The sequence below is a fragment of the Mercenaria mercenaria genome, chromosome 9, assembly GCF_021730395.1.
Source record: "Mercenaria mercenaria strain notata chromosome 9, MADL_Memer_1, whole genome shotgun sequence".
Lineage (NCBI taxonomy): Eukaryota > Metazoa > Mollusca > Bivalvia > Venerida > Veneridae > Mercenaria > Mercenaria mercenaria.
The window spans coordinates 67,747,693-67,763,196 of NC_069369.1; the positions used below are offsets into that span (position 1 = coordinate 67,747,693).

The 15,504-nt window shown below is 34.7% G+C and overlaps 1 protein-coding gene across 3 annotated transcripts; it reads right to left on the bottom strand.

Moving 5' to 3' along the window:
• Positions 1-546: 546 nt before the first annotated feature.
• On the bottom strand, positions 547-15,119 carry LOC123547371 (uncharacterized). Of its 3 annotated transcripts, XM_045334403.2 has the most exons (7): positions 14,992-15,031; positions 13,868-13,954; positions 10,155-10,307; positions 8,295-8,380; positions 6,113-6,263; positions 4,015-4,173; positions 547-2,659 (listed from the first exon to the last, which is right to left on the bottom strand). In XM_045334403.2, exons 2-7 carry the CDS (start codon positions 13,938-13,940, stop codon positions 2,571-2,573), a joined length of 711 nt encoding a protein of 236 aa, XP_045190338.2. In that variant the 5' UTR covers positions 13,941-13,954; positions 14,992-15,031; the 3' UTR covers positions 547-2,570. The 3 variants fall into 3 exon arrangements, with proteins under 3 accessions (XP_045190338.2, XP_045190339.2, XP_045190337.2); XM_045334404.2 differs by lacking the exon at positions 13,868-13,954 and having other exon boundaries at positions 14,992-15,119; XM_045334402.2 differs by lacking the exon at positions 14,992-15,031 and having other exon boundaries at positions 13,817-13,954.
• Between the last annotated feature and the right edge of the window lie 385 nt (positions 15,120-15,504).

Here is a 15,504-nt window from a genome sequence, read left to right on the forward strand (position 1 = left end):
AGTTTATACGTAAAGGGAACGGGTTTTACATGACTTATAGTAACACATGTGGTCTCCTAAACTAATAAATTCAGATACGTCCCCGTCTTAACATAGCAATAACAAAAAAGTGCAAAAACATATAGAGGATAATTGTTGGTTTCGGTGTAATATCACCTTATAATTTCACCGAGTGGGCACCAAAAGTGATATTTTCACGAGTGGCGCAGCCACGAGTGAAAATAACAACTTTTGGTGTTCACGAGTGAAATTACCGTGATATTACATCGATACCAACAATTTTTCTGTTTATTTTATGTCTAAAACTCTACTTTTGTTGTGTTTATTTCAATAAAATGTCGAAATTTGCGGGAAATTTTATCAGGAAGCATCGCAAAGATGACGTCATTTTAACGACGTCATCGTCATATTGTTTCCGGCTTTCAGTACGCTCGGTAAACTTTTTGACGTTAATCCGGGTATCAGATTTGATAATTTTCACTGAGTGGCCAGTGAGTTTATCAGGATATAATTCACCGTTATATTTCGATAAACCACCGAAAAACATAAAATAATTATTTTTATTCAAAAACAAATAACTTCTTCAACTAAAAATACAAAATGAAATAGTTTACACAAATAACCGTGCTTAATGCAAAAGATATGCGATCTCAAGGGACAAACTGCAAACTTGTCTCATTTATAAGTATTCAACAGAATTAAAAATGTTTTATTTCGAATCAAAAGATAAGTAATACTATAAAAACAGATACAAATACTTTCAAGTCCCGGGCTCAAGTTTATACAAAATGAGTCTGGAAACCAGTCTAAAATACCAAGCATCCTATTGGTTAATTTTGATATCAGTTTTTAAATTGACCAATGGCAAGACTGGTCTTCAAACACAGTTTTATAATATCGGACACTGGTTCAATATTTAAGAAATAATTTATAGAAAAAGAATGTTTTAACACTATTTATGCACGATGGGCGGTTATACGTCGGGCTCAATAATTTCACTACGTATTTCTGCCCGTGTGTATAAGTAGTGTTAAAATACTCTTTTGCTATAAATTATTTCGATTCTAATATGCCCTTAATCTAAAACAGTAGATAAAATATAGTACCGCTCTTTCTTGGGCGCAACAAAAACAGTGACGTCATGGCACGTTAACGTGACGTCATTTTAAATAGCGTAAATTTTAACAGAAACAAGCATATTAGAATATAATACAAAATGTACTACGATGGCGTACCACATTAAAGTTACAATAACCATTTTTATTAAGACTTACATGTGTATTTATTTCCAACCTGGCGTGGACAGGTATTGTACATTTCATTACCTCTCATAAAATGAAGCAATCAGCACAAATGTGCTATCATTTTGTTTGGCTGCATTCTTTGTTTCCGAAAAAAACTTATATATTTTATCAAAAATCGCATTGTGGAACTTTTCTTTTCTTCACAATTTGTTAATATCCTGACCCACGGTGCTGCAAAATAGCATAAATAATCAGTCTTTAATGGAACGTCTGAATAATCTTCTATTGTTTTTAACAAAATAAAATAAATTAATTATAGAAATAAGAAAATGTATACGCTGTCATAATATTCGATTCTGTGATTTTGATAAACGCTCGAGAAATACGTGCAAGGCAATATTCGATTTTGTGATTTTTATAAACGTTCAAGATATACAAATGTCATGTAAGGCAATGGTAATATTTTTTTTTTTACTTCTTTTTGGCACGTGACCACAACAGAAGATTTTGTGTCTTAAATAGGAACTTCATACATTCATAAATGTTAAGTTCCGCTGATGTAAATAATATATGTATTAAGTCAGATACTTGCGTGAATGGTGTAATAAAACTCTAAAAAGTTAAAATATGTTTTTTTAATCAAAGTTGGGCGAGCGATTTTAAAAAAAGGGACCAAGTTATTTTAATAATACTTCCTGGCCGCTGAGATGGACCCACTTATTCATTAGATGGTTCAGATAGCGCCAAATGTGACGTTTTGATAACAAAACTTAATTCCATTTGATTAATAAAATACAATCAAGTCGTATTTATTTACTACAATTTAAAGAGAGCTCTATATAGTTAGATTTCAAACACCAAAATCATTAATTGATATTCTTTTTGTTTAGACTTATACATCATCTATCTAAATTCCAAACTGAATTCCAAAACTTCTGACTCTTGTGCTAAAATTTCTATTCTAATTATTTAGACGTATACATCACCTTTGAAAATTTCAAAATTACTTTCACATTTATGTGACAATTTTGTCCTATTAATCTATATGACATTATAGATACAATATTCTTCTAAAATATATTTGTTTTTATCATTCAAGATAATAGTATTATATTGATAGATCAACATTTAAACCAGTCAATATCCAATTGGAAAAATGAGACAACACTGAAACCAGTCAATGTTCGTTTAGATAGTTAAAACAGATTCTTCAATTTCCCCCGATCTTTAAACTCATAAAGATCTCTGGAGTGCAACATCATAACCGTGCACATACCACAGGTGTACATGACACGTCTGTGTGCTAAAAGTCTACCAGCAATTCCTTTATAAATTTGATGGAACACCGCTCTTTGTTTTCTTGTCTTTGAAAGCTTGTGCTGTCCAGTCAAGGTGACTCATCAGTTCATCCAGTTCTGCCGAATACAGATACATTTAAAGACTTAAATATAAAGCAGTCAAGTATGAAGCAATTCGTTATAATGTGACACTGTTTATTTATACATTTGACTTATACATACAACTTATACGGTAATTTCCTCATGTACTAATTATAACCGCCATTTGAGTTCGAGGGACTGAAATTGTATAATGCGTATGCCTTTATCAATTAATCTTGAAATTGAAGGCTAATCAGTCTTCATTTCTTATTCTAACGTTATATGAGGTATCAGTAAGTTTAACAAAGAAGGAAAACAGCCATGGTTAAACCTGCAATCAACAACAGGTTTGACGCGCGGCCATTATGACGTCTGCCACCGCATGGCGTCATCTTTTTTTTTTATAAACAAGCGATTAATGTAGGTAAGCATATTTCTATATTTCTATACTAAGGCTTCTATGCCTATTACTTATATTTCTTGTGCAACTCGAGGTTTGACATACGACAAAGTTGATAAACTAAAATATGCATTTTATTATCTCCCTTACACTATATTGTGGCCACCGCATTTTTAGGACACTTTAGAGTGCCTCTTAGGCTGTCTCCACTTTCAATTACTTAATTCAATTTAAAGCTGACATGTGACCATACATGTAGGCCTAGGACAACTTGCTGTATTTTGCAGAATTTTACATTCCAAATAGTGAACTTTAAAAAAAGAAAAAACAACTCACAATGAATAGAGCCGAAAACTTAAGCCTTGCTATCTGTGATGAAAACTATAAGATTCTTTCACTGGTTGTTGGTGCTGATGGGAATTTCCGGCCTCGAGTGTAACTATTTAGGCGGTAACGAGATCCTGCCGAGTTAACTGTAAACAGTTACCCGAGAGCCGGATATTCCCATCTGCGCTACAACCTGTGATAGAATCTTTTTCTTGCATACAATATTCAAGAAATTATAATAATAATAAAATCAACCGAACGGCTTTCTTTTTAGAACTATTTCTTATAGCAGCGTATTTAAACAAAACGCGGGAAACCAACGCCCGTAAACAGGAAAGACGTCATGACGTTTCAAAGACAAATAACAATGTTTAGTTCCGGTTTTGTTTTATCAGTTGCAGCCTAACGTTATGAATTTTTGAAAAAATAACGTTTTTTGAATCGAGGAATATACTATCAGGAAGAAAGAGGAACTGTCGAGATACTGGATTTTTATTCCGGTTTTTGAAATAAAATATAAATTACTACATAAATCTTCTACATACATGTAGTTCGTAATACGTCATTTACAGCACGAGGTGTAAGATGGATTTTTCCAGCACCGGTAAAAATGCTGGTATGCAAGAAGGCAGTTCGATTTGCTAGTTGTAAACGTTATCCATACCTTTGACGAGATGTTCTTTTTTGCCTTCCTTTGGTGTCCCGTCTTCGTTCAGGACATCGTATAGACTCGGTATGGCGAAGATCTTGGATATACTAGTACAGCCTAATTCTCCAGTCATCGCTCGTAGCTGCATGGCCGCTCTCATGCCACCAAACTGACCTAATCAATACAGATACTCAACGTTTAAATTTAGAAATTTATTCTTGGACTTTATAACATCAAATGTTAAATTTTCCGCAACTTTGTTATACTGATGAAATTTTACCGGTCTGTCTGTAGCTGCAGAATTCACATTCATGTAAATGTTAAAATGTCCGCAACTTTGTTATTCTGATGAATTTTTACCGGTCTGTCTGTAGCTGCAGAATTCACATTCATGCAAAGTTTCGTTATGATCCGCTTATTCAATAATGCAGAGCAAAAAGATGTATCCATTTCAAGTCTCGGTCTAAATGTCAGACTTAAATATAGTATAGGACCAAATGTAAAGAAGAAGCTGGGTGACTTCTAAAAGTGAGACTGCTGTTTCGATTTCATAAAACATTGGTTATTTCAAAACAATGGTTATTAAACCTATCATTTTTTCTGGACTTTTTTAAAGACCTGCGCAAAATTGTTTTCGCGATGTAATTATTCTTTTTTAAACTGGTACCTTCCTCACATAGAAACTGGGTTAAAGACTCTAGACGCGCCGTTTTTGTGTCTTAAAGTAGCAAACTTTAAGAAGAATATGACTGTATTACCACATTTATATAGAGAATATTAAGTTACTGTCTGATAAATCTAAATTTATTAGGCGAGTTGAAGAAAATATATTAGGCGAGGCTCTGCCGAGCCTTATATCTTTTCGTAGACGAGCCTAATAAATTCACTTTTTTTCAGACAGTTATCTAATATTCTATTTATCCTACCTGCTCAGAAAATTGGGAAAAGGTTGTTGGGAAGAGCAACAGCGTGCAGACTTGACGTCATATAATATGACGTTTGCAAGTGTAATTCAGTTTGTGGAAAATCGAAAAAATGCAATAACTTTTTTGTTTCTTGATAAAAACTTGTGATTTTACACTTATTTTCTTAGTTAGAACATTTCCAATACAATGATAACAGTTTCAATGAAAAATTCGGGAAAAAATGTTTTCAAAATTTCCGGCTGAAGTGCTGTAAAAGTGAAAAATAGCAATAACTTTTTTGTTTCTGGATAAAAACCTTTGATTTGACCACTCATTTTCTAAGTTCAGACATTTCCAATACAATGGTGATGATTTAAATGCAAAATTTTGAAAAAATATGTGATTTCAAAAGTTCCCGCAAAAGTGATATCTTGACACTGACTAGATAAAGCAAAGTTTATTAGGTATGTGCTATATCTTGTATGATGGTAGGATAAATGCATACAGTAGGCATCCCGTCGTGCGACTATTTTACTACAATATATAAAATGTTCAAGCATATATGCATGCAAAATTAAAATCTTTTTGATTTTTTACAGTTTTATTTGCAAAAATTGATTCCAGAGCTGGCCCCGTGTTCACAAAACATTTTCAGTCTCAGCTGAGTTTGATAATGAAACTTAATTTCTCATTTATATCAAAATAGCATGTTTAACATAAAATTTTAAGTTGATAAGCATTTTAAAGTGATTATTCGGTATTGATGGTCAGTCTCATTTGGAATTTAAGCTTGAAGTTTTAGTAAAACTGATATTAAAATTTCAAACTCAAACTCAGCTGAGATCGAAAAATGTTTTGTGAACAAGGGGCCTGAAGTGTCAGATGATATGAATGTTTAACCTTTACCCTACTGGCGGCAAGTGATTCTGTCTTCGCGACCAGTGCAGACCGAGATCATCCGTGCAGGCTGATCATGGTCTGCACTGTTCGCTACTCACCTATTCAGTCAGTGAATTTTCAATGAACACCCTTTCAAATAATAAATGGTATTCACCAGGTATTGAATGATAGACAAGACCATTTTAGAAACTAAGCAGGGTAAACGTTAAAGCAATGTGGAAAGAGATAGAAGAAAGAAAGAACTGGAGAGGAACCGGAAAAGAAATGAAAATAAATGTAAAAAAGAGAGATATTTTTCTTGTACTTACTTGGTGAATATGTGAGTATTGCACTGGGTCTCCACGCGAAGCTGCTCGCGGGGAAATGGTCCAACATGTTACTCAAAGCAGGAGGTATACTGTGGTTGTATTCACATGAGATCAATAAAAATTCGTCTGCTGTCTGGATATCTGCGTCGCACTGTAAACAATAATTTCAGTAATGCACAGCAGACGAGACATCAGCGACATAATGTAAATAATTTTTTTAAATAAAATCAACAATAATGCATCCCAACACGAGTGTCTATGCCTGTCTGTAAAACAAAGTATCAGTACGAGATCTAAATAATCTGCCACAGATATCCATAACTACGTTTGCCTGCAAAATATCATTATGAGACACTAATGCATCCGTGGAATGGATACATAAAAATTGATCTTTACATTATTTTGACTATTTAATAATAATAATAATGATAATAACAATAATAGTAATAATAATAATAATAATAATGTTTTATAAACAATTCTAACACGACTTGATTCATTTTCCTATTAAACAAAGAAGGCTGAAAACAGTGAATTATTATACAACAATTCACTGTTCTGACGTCACAATTATTAGCCTACGTCATAGCGTCAAACGGCATAGCGGCGCGCTGGAAAAGAAACCGATTGAAAACGGTCGAATATTTAATGAATGCCGTCAAGGATGTACTTTGTAGTTCTTGGTAACGTGTTAGAATCGAAATAATATATCTCATTTAGTGATTTGCTCTTAATAAATAGTTCAAACATCGTTTTTATCCAATGACAAGCGAGGGATTTTCAAAAAAGTAGAAATCTAACCAACTTATTTTCATATTGTTTCATAACTGAAGAATCTGATCCACTTAATCATGAAGTAGTTCAAAATTAATGAGTATTCAGTGTTCCGCCTACTATGGATTTCCCACATTCTAGGAGGCGGAGCAATCACCAAAGCAGGGACTGCATACAAGAAATAATGTGCCTATGTAATAAACGGACCAAATAGATAAATGAGCCGTGCCATGTGAAAACCAAACATAGTGGGTTTGCGACCAGCATGGATCCAGACCAGCCTGCGCATCCGCACAGTCTGGTCAGGATCCATGCTGTTCGCTAACAGTTTCTCTAATTACAATAGGCTTTGAAAGCGAACAGCATGGATCCTGACCAGACGTCTGGTGCGGCTGAAATATCAAATTTATATGTTTTTAGTTTCATTGTACTTTCATAGTTCAAGTTTGACCTTTCTGCACCTTTCACTACCTCTACTGGTCTAAAAATAAACCAGGGTGCACTTAGATTCTACTTTGTCTTGTTTTATTTATATATGTAGTTGCTTGAATTGTACTGTTAGATCATTACGAGTTAAACCTGCATATTATATTTCCATTGAATAAGAATATAAAACTACTCGATAAGACTTAGTCGTTTACTATGTATTTATGATATAAACTAAATTAAAATCTTCCAGCACTGGATCAACCGCTGTTTTGCTATTGGCACTAAAATGACCTTGTAGAAAGTTGTAGTAAACATGTACTTCTCCATCATGAGTGAAGATAAGAATAGCCAATAAATTAACAGAAGGCGTGGTTAGTTTACTTCAGAGAGAGCTTTTTGCGGTTTTGACCTGTCAGTTAAATGAAACGGGGCGTTAAACTATAAGCCGGTTATAGATACACTTATTGAACTTCTAAATGCATTAAGTTTTGCCTTCACTACGCTACGCTCCGTTTCGGCAAACTTAATTGCATTAGAAGTTCAATAAATGATCTATAACCTATACTTGTGTGTCGTTCAGATGCGTATTATTATATCACTCGGGCTGTGCCCTCGTGATATAATTCCTTCGCATCTGAACTCCAAACAATGATTTATTCAGCGACAAATCACTAAATGAGATATACTATTTCTTAAACATACACATTTTATTTTCACAGTGGCACTCTAACAAATACAAAAACTATTGTGAACCTAGAGCGGAACTACGGCCTTAAGTAAAATTACATGTTAATTAAGAAGTTTTAAGATACCTTGCTTTAAGGTTAAGGACCCGTAATTACACTCAGCAATTTCCTTGTGATAACGTATTCTCGTTACGCCTTTCTCGTTACGCCTAAATGCGCACTTGGCTTTCCGTAAAAAACGCCGATTGTCATTGCGGGTCCACTGCCTTAAATCTAACATCAGTACATTTTACCTCTTGAAGTAATTTTGGTGCCTCGCTCTTGTTGTCGTAGTAATGGAACGCTTTCTTTAAAAGTGGAAACTCTTTTTCTGCAGGATCTGAAACGGGAGAAAACGAGTTTCCATGGACAGGTCCTGATTTTTGTAATAGTTATCTCCCTGGAAAATTCTGGCAGCCCCTTTGGAGGTCAAAATTCTAGTAACTTGATAGAGTTTACAAAGTCAGCAAAAGAAAAAATATTAAACAGAACAGAACAGAAGTTTTATTTTGACTTAAGCATACAGCTCATCGTCATATAACATAACATTACATAACAGTCACAATTTTAAAGGTATTAAGGACACTTGTCATAATTCTTTGCACATGTATAGAACATGTATGTAGCAACAATACCAGAATTCACAGTTTTGTGAGAAATCATGGTCTAATCTGTGGCTGATTTTATCAAAATGGCGGTCAGGGGAGATAATCTGTTCTATGTGAAAAACGTCTGTGTGTCTTAAATGAAACAGTTAGCATAGACTTCATCTTTTGTCTCTGGTGAAAAATTAAGGGAAACGAGACGACTGGTTTTTAGACCTGGTGAAAAATCACGGAAACGATTTATTAAACCAATCAATTTCAAAATGTAAGAACGACAGTTATAAATTTATTATCTATCATTCAAATCAAAGATCTATAAAATAAAATATTTTAGCGAAAACGTTACTCCACTGGTCTCTTACCAGCCTTTTCTACATGCTCAATATCCTTTTAATTTTAATAAATACTTTTCTAAAGAAAAAAATCGATTTTGCTTTTTAGCTCTGCTTTCTTTTAAGAAGGAAAAGAGCAGAATTATAAAAAGAAGAATGGAATCGGGAGTTTGCTCTTATAGTTAAAAGTAGGTACAAAGCTATCTCTTATGAATAAAGTAAATACAGGCTCTGAACTAGCCTCAGGAGTTGTCTCTTGTGAATAAAGCACAGGTTCTGAACTAGCCTCGGGAGTTATCTCTTATGGATAAAGCACAGGTTCTGAACTAGCCTCGGGAGTTATCTCTTATTGATAAAGCACAGGCTCTGAACTAGCCTCAGGAGTTATCTCTTATGAATAAAGCGTAGGTTCTGAACTACCCTCAGGATTTGTCTCTTATGAATAAAGCATAGGTTCTGAACTAGCCTCAGGAGTTTTCTCTTATGAATAAAGCATAGGTTCTGAACTAGCCTCAGGAGTTGTACCTTATGAATAAAGCACAGGCTCTGAACTAGCCTTAGGAGGTGTTGTCTCTCTTATGAATAAAGCATAGGTTCCGAACTAGCATCAGGAGTTGTCTCTTATGCATAGGCTCTGAACTAGCCTCAGGAGTTGTCTCTTATGAATAAAGCATAGGTTCTGAACTAGCCTCAGGAGTTGTCTCTTATGCACAGGGTCTGAACTAGCCCCAGGAGTTATCTCTTATGAATAAAGCATAGGTTCTGATCTAGCTTCAGGAGTTATCTCTTATGGATAAAGCACAGGTTCTGAACTAGCCTAAGGAGTTATCTATCATGAATAAAGGAGTTATCTGTTATGAATAAAGCATGGGTTCTGAACTAGCCTCAGGAGTTATCTCATATGAATAAAGTATGGGTTCTGAATTAGCCTCAGGAGTTATCGCATATGAATAAAGCACAGGTTCTGAACTAGCCTCAGGAGTTATCTCTTATGAAGAAAGCATGGGTTCTGAACTAGCCTCAGGAGTTATCTGTTATGAATAAAGCATGGGTTCTGAACTAGCCTCAGGAGTTATCTCTTAAGAAGAAAGCATAGATTCTGAATTAGCCCCAAGAGTTATCTCTTATGAAGAAAGCATGGGTTCTCAACTTAAACTAAGACTAGCCTCTCACTTACCGTAAACAACAATATCGTGTTTCTCCTTTTTCTGTATGTGATCAAGGACGAATTTCTTCACTCTGTCAGCGAGGCGACCCTCTCTCGTAGATCCAAAAAATACAACGAGCTTGAGTTTTTCTTGTACTTTCGTCGCCATGTTCCTGAACAGATCTGTAATATAGGAGATATTCATATTCAAACAAGAAATATCTTTAAAAATGATAGTCGGCGAATTGTAATAAGGGAAGAAGTTTATGAATTTTTCATCTAACATTCATCTTTCATCTAACATTTTTCAAATTGCAAAACTAAACACCGCACTTTAACAATTTAAATGGTTCTCTTTTAATTTTTCGCAAAGGTTTCGTAGGGTTGCAATTTTGTTTCGTTTATCCTTAGACGAATAATTATAGCAGTAGTCTGATGAAGATTCATGAAGGGGTTCGTGAAAAGAGGTCATTAAACGTGTTTATATTTTTAGCTAAATTGGTCCCTATCCCCATTTGTAACAAAATAGTAGGAGACCTTACGATATTGTTACACATCGAGTTTGATAAAAATCCATTACATTCTAGTGGTTAATGCAAAGAAAGGCATATCTACTATTAGCTATAGTGGTCCCTAATAGGGCCCGACTTCCTATATAAATAAATTTGGAAGAGGACCTTATAATGATGCTCCAGACCAAGTATGACAAAGATCCACCAAGCTGTTCATGAGACGCTGTATAAATAAAATCTGGAAAGAAGATCCCTTGGAAGCACCGAAAACAAGGCAAACAGTGAAAATTGCAGACTCGGTTTGATTGAGTCTGTTCATGCGCAGTAATGGAAAATGCAACACTGCCCACACCCCCTAGCACCGGCTTAAGCGGTATTCAATCTTCAAATCTAAATTAATTGAAATCAATGATCCCGAAGAACCAGAAAATATTACAACACTGAGATGAAGTCAAAGGTATTTCTAGTTTTAGCTCTAGCAGCCCCTTAAAAGGGGTCAAATGTCCCAGCTGAACAAAGTTGGCTGCGGGCCTAATAAAGATGCTACAAATCAAGTTTGATTAGAATACATGAGAAAAATCAATTAAAGGATTTTTTTATTTATTATTTTTATTTATTTCTAAAATAGGCCAACTGATCCCGCTTTAACAAATGCATATTCTCTATTCATGAATCTTTGGACAATGCCGTCACACCTATAAAAAAGTGAAGGTCAAGCAAAACATACAATTGTAATTATTTCAATATTTCTGTTTCATAAACAAAGTTTGACCGTAGTCATATCACATAGATAACCTGTATACAGCGTACCTTCATTTCAGTGTAATGAGATTCAGTCATTATATAGCATATATATAATAAAACAGAATTCAACTGAGTTCAATATTTGCATACCATACTAAAGAAAAATATTCATATACGAGTATAATAAATCAGTTAAATAATTTATAACAAATATATCAAAGCAAACAAGTACTCATTTTAATATACAATCTGAATAAGTCACAAAAGCAAGAAACCTTTTCATATACAGATGACAATTGTAACAAGGAAAATCTTTTAAAAAGCACTTCTCTACATAAAAGACGCTTATCACACCCTTATTCATGTGATACGCAGACCGTATTCAGCTCTTTCTTTAATTTGATATATGTTGGTATTTGAACAGGTTTTTATCATTTTTATTAAACTTACTTATCATCTTGAGATATATCAATATTCTTGCTAAATAAACTGAGCAGAAGTTAGCTTTAAAACTGTGAACAGCGTCGTTTAGGATAAACGCTTTGTCTACATTTCACTCAGCGTAGCACAATCAATAGAGTGAAAGAAATTGACACTCTCGTCCAATCAGGCAGAGTGTTGCATAAATCTTCCATTTTGATAAATTATCTATAATGCGTTAACAAGCAGTTTGATTTGCTAACTGAAGTCACGTGGCATAAGTAACGAAAACGAATTTAGACGGCGTCGCCGAAAAACTAAAATCGCCTTGAAATGGGGGCGCTTTTAAATGAAACGTGCAAATGTTCCTAACACAGTAACCGAGAACGTTTTTTTTTCTCTTAATATTAACCTGTAATGTGTTCGATTAATAACAAAGGAATTAATTAAAACAAATGAATTACGAATTCCTGTAAAATGATGTAATTCATTTAGTAATATGAGGCGGACAACGCTTACGGTACATTCGTGCTACAAAATTTATCAGATGTTTTTTTTTGTTGTTGTTGTTTTGTTTTTTTTTCATTATCATTATCATTATTTAAAATTATGTTGTCAGGTGCAGTTAAGAATTCTGAGTTAAAGGAGTAGATTTTCTAGGTGGAAAAAATAAAAGTAGATTTATGTGGAATAGTGTGGTGTGGTTAACATGTGTGCAAGTAAAAAATAACCTTTATCTGACCCAATCATACAATTTCTGAATTTATGCATCACTTGAGCACTTTCGTTATTAAAGTCCCTATACCCTTAAAATAATTATGCCTAAGTATGATGAAGCAAGTCGAAAAATTTCTTAACCATTTTGATCACAATTAATTTGATCCTTTTGTGGCGAGGATAGGAATTGGTGGAGTCGAACACTCTCCTCAAGGTCCGTGTAAAGTTATATGATTAAAAATGTATAAGTACAAAAAATGTAATTAAAATACATGTTTCACGTTTCTGAAAATAGAGATAGTATGCAAAGTATGCGTCAACTTTCACTTTCGTATACTTGTCAACTTTCGCTTTCATTTCTATTTGAGTAATATCTCTCATACATGACGTGGCTCCAATTATATATGTTTTAAAGGACAGCTAATGCAGATAAACAATTTTAAAGAGATAAAATCTACCTGCACCTGTAAAGTAAGGTCATAATGTCCATGTAATGAATAGCCAAGAAATTTTCAAAATTGGAAATGCACCTAAAGAACTGACATTCATAACTAAAAGAAGGTAGAGGTGGTATTGCGCAATAAATAATTCATTGTTTCAATCAAAATACATTTACGACAGGAAATTGATATTTTATATTCATCCACCAATATGCCTGAAGCCACTTGACTATGAATGTGAAAACTTACATATAAACATATTTCATCGTAACTTTCACACACTAGACACATTAAATCGTTATTAGTGATTATTTGGTAGGACTTACACTGTTGGTAGGACTTACACTGTTGTCTTAAAACAAATGAAAGTAGGACGGAAGGTGTAAATTGGCTAAGAGCGGAAAAAGAGAGTCATTTTATCTGAAACTTAGATGAATCACATTATGATTATATTTTGCATCGAGTTAAGGTCCAAAGTTTTCTAGGAATAACGTTATCAGGTTTGCATCATACCATAGGTCAGGCAACCGTTCTCAAGCACTAATGAGCTAAAGATATGACTATATCTACACAATTCAGGAGTGATATAGGCTCCACACATTTTTCTATCTTACTGCCTTTTGGAGCATCAGTTTTAAATAGAACCTTATTTTTTATTTTCATTTTTGTTGGGTATAACGTCGCACCGACACCGACTTTCCAGCGTCGATGGTGGAGGAAGACCCCAGGTGCCCCTCAACCGCGAATACTTATTATTGAACAACATATAATCATGCCTATCAAACATTCGTTTGCCCTTAAAAGAAGTCCGAAAATACTCACACACTGTAGGAAACTGACAAAAAGTAAAATGACTCGCCTTGTTCGGATGGGCAATTGTGGTTGTGGCAATATTCCCCCGGGTCCTTACCTGGAGGCGCGGTTTCGAGGCCGGACACACAGACGGACACAAGAGCAAGTATGAAGAAACCCGGGTGTTTCATGGAGCAGGGTGAACCTATAAATATGAGCGCGTTATTAGACCTTTATATAGACATACTGACCAAAATAGTATTGGGATTCCGTATCGTAGTGTTATCTCTGGCACATACCTTGACCGAAATAGTGTTCAAATTACATGTCGTGTGTTATTGATAGCACAGACCTTTATACCTAGTGTTTTGACCAGAAGTATTTCTCCAAACTACTTAATATTATTCTGGTGTCATTTCTAGCACGTGGTGTCACCTCTAGCACAAAATGTATCCAATATATACAGTATAGGTATGAAAATCAACCACTTAGGTTGAAGGGATCCATGGCGGAAACTCAAGAAATCTGTGAATGTATTTTGTTATATGTTTAAATAATCGAATGGCACGTGCATTTCGTGTAAGCTATAAGATTATTTAGAGCTTATAGGCTGGAGATCCGATTAAACCATTTAAAGTTTTATTTATTATCCAATTGTCTCAGATGACGTTCAGATTTTGTGCACTCAATGAAATCACTATTTCGAGTATTATGTTTTTGTTTGACAGTTAAAGCCAAACTGGCACGATTCATGCCAAATGGCGACTTTCAAGTTTTAACGGTTGCCGAAGACCCGAAATGGCCCCCAACTTCCACCACCCCCGAACATTATTTCATGGACTGGTGCCTGGGCAGAACCACTGATCTACATACCAACTAGACATCCTCCTACTATGAAGACCCAAGAAGAGTTCGAGCCCACAGAGGCGAGAGGCAAGTGTATCAGAGTCAGCGACCCTAACCACTCTGTTCAAGTTCAAGCATTAGATAAATGCGTGTATCGTGTATCTGTAGTGTGCTAAAACATGACAATTTTTAAACTGTTAAATTTCCCACAAGTATTTAAAATGTACGCACATGTGCACGTTTGTTCGGAAGTTTGAAATAACATATTTTTTTTAAAAATACATTTAATAATGAAAAATAAAATACACGTACGCGTAACAATAGTACTAATATGTTTCTATTTAAATCATTTTTTTTTTAAATATCTAAATATCTAATATCTAAATTAATACTCACGTTTCTGGTTTCTGTATCTTTAATCTTTAATGTGCGCCCTCAGCCCAATTCTCCCACCGTATGAATAAGGCAAACGGATCTTCACAACCTTTATAGTGCCGGAAAAGAATAAATAAAAGTACAAAGCATTCAGGAAAACCACTCCTGATCATTTCTCGAAAATGAGCTAATACTAAGAAAACCTTAATAAAGATATAGAACACCGATGACGTGGCTAAAACCGAAACCGCCAGTGTAACGTTCCTTTTTTTGCGAACAAATAATGAAAATGTTGGCGAAATACAAATACCATTTGAGCCGCACCATGAGAAAACCAACATAGTGCCTGTGCGACCAGCATTCGCGCAGTCTGGTCAGGACAGGTTCCATGCTGTTCGCTATCCAGTGTGCCCATACCACGTGACTTTGACGTCATTTTATGGCTAAGACGGCAAGCCAAATTCCGTCGATTCGATTCTTCGAAGTGGCGTAAGTTCTTTATTTCTTGATCAAATATGACCAAATAAAGTGCAG

Bases quoted from the DNA above. Each gene is read 5' to 3' on its own strand.
- LOC123547371 (XM_045334402.2), bottom strand. From the start codon at position 13,940: ATGAAACACCCGGGTTTCTTCATACTTGCTCTTGTGTCCGTCTGTGTG. The intron at 4,174-6,112 runs GTAAGTACAAGA...TGTATTGATTAG, and splicing joins AATACTCACATATTCACCAA to GTCAGTTTGGTGGCATGAGA. The intron at 2,660-4,014 runs GTATGGATAACG...TGTATTCGGCAG, and splicing joins AAAAGAACATCTCGTCAAAG to AACTGGATGAACTGATGAGT.